General features: G+C 45.1%; 1 protein-coding gene across 1 annotated transcript; it reads right to left on the bottom strand.

Moving 5' to 3' along the window:
* Positions 1–346: 346 nt before the first annotated feature.
* On the bottom strand, positions 347–2,919 carry TSHR (thyroid stimulating hormone receptor). The gene has a single exon (XM_089908053.1). The coding sequence runs from the start codon at positions 2,162–2,164 to the stop codon at positions 767–769; it is 1,398 nt and encodes a 465-aa protein (XP_089764179.1). The 5' UTR covers positions 2,165–2,919; the 3' UTR covers positions 347–766.
* Between the last annotated feature and the right edge of the window lie 1,693 nt (positions 2,920–4,612).

Genomic DNA, 4,612 nt, shown 5'->3' with positions numbered 1-4,612 from the left:
AATAGTAAATTAGTGTCCAGCCTGCTTTATTAATCAGTGGGAGATCTAGTGTGCCCCGCTCATAATTCCCACTTGTCACTTTTATAAGTACTTTCTAGAGTTCACATCTTTAATGCCAGAAGACTGGCCAAGAAGAGTAATTCTTAGTCTGCTCAGCCACAACAGCTGAAATCTTGCCAGTTTTTCCAGGCAACAGTTGGGTCACATCAGGTAGATTCTTGTGCAGAGATGATTAAGTTTCAGAGTCTGAAAAAACAACTCAAATCTACACCTTCCCCCTCATTCATGTGTCAAAATAGCTGTTCCTTGCACGATGTTCTGCTTGACTTTTCAGTTTGTAGGGACTCACATTCTCTTGGGTTGTATCAGGGAACATGAAGTGGAACTAAACCAACATGGGGCCAGTTTTATCTTGTGGTCACCAACCAAGTTAATAGCATTTGCCATTTGCTGAATCTTTAGTATGAAATGCCGTATGAAAGTGAGAAAACTCAATGTCAACATGGCTCAGGTGATATTTATTAAGCATTTTATACAATGTCATCACTGCACTTAGCATCCAGCAACTCTTCCAGAAAGTATACATTACTTTGATATCACCTGGGATTCAGACATGTCGGTAGCCTCTCTTCCTTCTTGGAGGCAATGATTAGGTTAATGCTAGTCCCTCTCCAGAGCTGAACACTACCTGCAGGTTGGGTCAACTGTGTGTTTTGTCAGTGGTTGGAATGCATGCTCAAGAAACCAGCCCAAGTCCCCCTACCACTTATAAAACTGTTTGCTTATACTCTTTTGATATTTGGTCCTGCTTATTTGGGGTTAGATGGGAGTTTTCAAGCAGTTCATAGTTGTCCTGCATGTTGGGGAGACTTTGCCTCATGTCTTGGGTAACCTTTTGGACCTGAATACCGGTGCTGTTCTTTGCAGAAATTCTCTGACCCCGGTATGCCTGAGCCTGACGTTTACAGATACCAAACTTGCTGAGCAGGATAAACACATCCCTCTGGAAGGCTTTGGTGAAAATGGCATAGAGGAATGGATTGGCACAGGAGTTAAGTGGGTAGAAGAGAACCAGCAAGATTTTGGAGTTGGTAACGGTGATGAGAGGCTTGTTCATAAGTGCTGACAGAGCATAGAATGAGATTGGGGCCATGCACATGAAGTCAGTGAAGATCAACACAGCCATCCTTTTGGCAATTTTGGTGTCTTTGTCCCCCGGGTTGTACTGGGGATTCCGGACTGTGATGTAGATCTTCACGTAACAGGAGCAGACGATGATAAAGGCAACTATGTTGAGCAACAGAACAAGGATAATATATGCCAGGGCAAGAGGAGTCTCGGTGTCCATGGGCAGGCAGATACTGACCTTAGCATAGCTGCTTATTCCCACCAAAGGGAGCAGGGCGAGCAAGAAGCAGCAAACCCAGCCCCCAACCATGATGGCGTAGGCGTGCCTGAGGCGGATCTTGCGGTCCAGGCGCATGGCGAAGGTGATGGCGTGCCAGCGCTCCAGGGTGATGACTGTCAGTGTGTACACTGACAATTCGCTGGCAAAGACGGTGAAGAAACCAGCTGTGTTGCACCCAGGGCCTGTCTGCCAGTCGATGGCGTGGTTGTAGTACTCAGACTGCGTGTAGAGGTCTACAGAGGCTATGAGGAGCAGGTACATCCCCATGCAGAAATCTGCGAAGGCCAAGTTGCACATGAGAAAGCGTGGGACAGTCAGTTTGTAGTGGCTCGTGAGGAGGATGACCAGGACAAAGACATTGCCCAGGAGAGCCAGCAGACTAACAAACCACACCACGATTCTCAGGAATTTGTAGCCCATTATGTCTTCACAGGGGTTGAACTCATCCGACCTGGGGGTACACACCATGTCTTCACTGCCCCCACACACGGTGTAGTCATAATGGCTGTCAAAGGCCTGTAGGGTCTCTTCCTGGGGGTTTTTGAGCTCTTGGCCAAAACCAATGATCTCATCCTCTTGTTCTTCTAAGAAGACGTAATAATGAGAGTTGCTGTGGGTATCCTGGAACTTGGAATTTTCCTTGTACGCAGCGCTGCCGTCACCCAGATCCTCTTCAAATTCTTGGTCGAAGGGACCATTTAAAGCTTTCACAGATTTTCTCTGACGCAGGCTCCGAATACTGCTCTCATTACACATTAAAGACTCAAGGATTCTGCAAGGCAGTAGATATAAGTCACCACTTGCTGAAAACCCTCTAATAGTCCCCACAACACTTAGCAAAATATGCACACTACTTCATATGATATACAGGATTCTGTGAGATTCTACATTATATGGTCAGGGCTGTCTCTCCTATGTCATTTCCTATAACCCTCCCCTCTCCAAGTGTGATCCACTGACATTGGTCCTTATTTCTCGTCTGCAACCGGTTCAAGAACAGCAGTGACTTAAAAAAAAAAAGGATGGATGCTAGAGCCAGTCTGCCTAGGTTAGGATCTGAGTCTACTATTTACTGGCTGTTTCATCTTGGGTAGGTCTATGAACATTCGTTTATTCATTTGTAGAACGGGATAGGGAGAGTATCTATTTCATTTTGGATTGTTAAAGGATTAGATGAGTTTATCATTTTGAAGTTCTTATGACAGCACCTGGAACATTGTTAGTGCCATGTATATTTTGGTTACTATTATTATTTTTCCCCTTCAGAGCTTTAGAATTCCATGTTCCCTTTGCCTGAAAAACTCATGGCGGCCTCTACTCATTATTCAGTTTTAAACTCAGATTTTCTTTCCTCAGAAGAGGCTTCCTTCGTCTTCCTTAATACATTGCCTGAGCCTTGTGTTTATTTTCTTCACAGCACTATCTAATATCTTCTTATTTGTTTGCCTGTTTCTTTTCTGACTTCCCATTCTAGAACGTAAACAAAATGCAAGAAGGCTCTTGATGTGGATAGGACAGTGCCAGGCACATAACAGGTGCTCAAATAATATTTATTGAACAAATGGATAAATGGACACTATTGTGCAGACATGCTTATGGAAGTAAGATTTAGTGTTTCACTAGCTCTCCAGACTGATATCAAAAGGGATTCTTTTTTTTTTTTGGCCATGCCACGCGGCATGCAGGATCTTAGTTCCTCGACCAGGGATCGAACCAGTGCCCACTGCAGTGGAAGCACAGAGTCTTAACCCCTGGACCACCAGGGAATTCCCCAAATGGGATTCTTTAACTGGCTTTAGTTGCTGAGCAGATTCATCTATTGAGCTCTGCTTAAAATGCCCGGTGGACTGCCTATTCCAACCTGTTTGGAGGTTGACGAGAAATCTGGATCCTGCCCTCGGGGTCCACTTTAGCCTCCCACCTGTCTCTGGTCCCTTTTCTGCTCAGGGCTGGCTAACACCATCCCCATATCCCACTCCTAGTTTTCTGCAGCTGTTATGCCCACAGTAGCTTTCTTTGCACAGCTGTTCAACTTTCCTGTTTGCTTCTATCCCCACAGCTAGATCCCAACTTATTTACAACTGCTAGTCTGAGTGCAGGAAGTCAACCCGCAGATATTATATAGAAACCAAGAGGGAGTGAATAAGAGATAAATGAAGAACAGACACAAAAGGGGAAATGATGCAGAGTGAAACTGTAGGTGAAGACAAGATTCAGAGAGAGCATGGGAGAAAAAGAAGGCCATCCCTCTTTTGCAGCTTCACAAGCAGCCTGTTAATAAAATAATACATATTATGAGAACTTAAATTCCAGGTCATGGTGATAGGTGTTTTCTACTCAGTTTCTCATTTGCTCTTCTCAAAACCTCTGTAAATGGTAGCATTACGATCTCCCTTCACAAAGGCTCAGGAAGGTTAAGTGAGTAGAGTGGGATAACACAGCTAGGAAGTGGCAAAGCTGGGACACAAACCCAGGTGACTACAAAGCCCACACTGTAACCAGGGAGCTGTGACATTTGCAAGGCCTGAACTGACCAGGTAATCCAATTGCTTGTGTTGTTCCTAAGTTTGTCCTCATAGTTGTGGCACCTAATATGGGTTGGGTCTGGAGGCCAGAAATCATGTCGTGTAACCTCTACAAGATTCTGCATGATCTGGTTATTCCTGCCTCTCCTACATCATCACCTAAAATCCTTCCCTCCCCTGCTGTGATCCAGCGACACAGGCCTTATTTCTTATCTGCAACCACTTTCGGTCTGCAGTCACTGTGTCCCATGAACTTCATGTCTCTGACAGATGTTTCCAAATTCTTCTCCACCTGGTTTTCAAACCACAGAGCTTCTTCCTCAAACCCAGAAATTAATTAAACTTCCACCAAAGCCTTTTGTCACTTATTCCAGACACTGCCACTTACCCTCTGATTTTCTTCTGATTCTTAAAAGCACAGCAGTGGCTCGGATAAGAAAGGTCAGCCCGTGTGAGATGAAGGAAACTCAAGGAAAGTGGAAGTTTCTTTAGAGTCCAAGTGTTTCTTGCTATCAATTCCTTCAGGTGTTCCAGGCCTTTGGGTGGCAGGGCAGTAACACTGGTATGAGAGACATCCCTGGGAGGGAGAGAACAGTGATACAGAGAGATGGTGAGCCGCCAGGGCCTTCCAGTTCTTGGCCAGAAAGACAGAGAGGCCTGAGATAAATGGGGAGATGAC

Source organism: Delphinapterus leucas, chromosome 2 (genome assembly GCF_059928025.1).
Source record: "Delphinapterus leucas isolate spDelLeu-1000000601 "Yukka" chromosome 2, BTC_Dleu_Yukka2, whole genome shotgun sequence".
NCBI classification, from domain to species: domain Eukaryota; kingdom Metazoa; phylum Chordata; class Mammalia; order Artiodactyla; family Monodontidae; genus Delphinapterus; species Delphinapterus leucas.
This window is presented reverse-complemented; position numbering and strand designations above follow the sequence as displayed.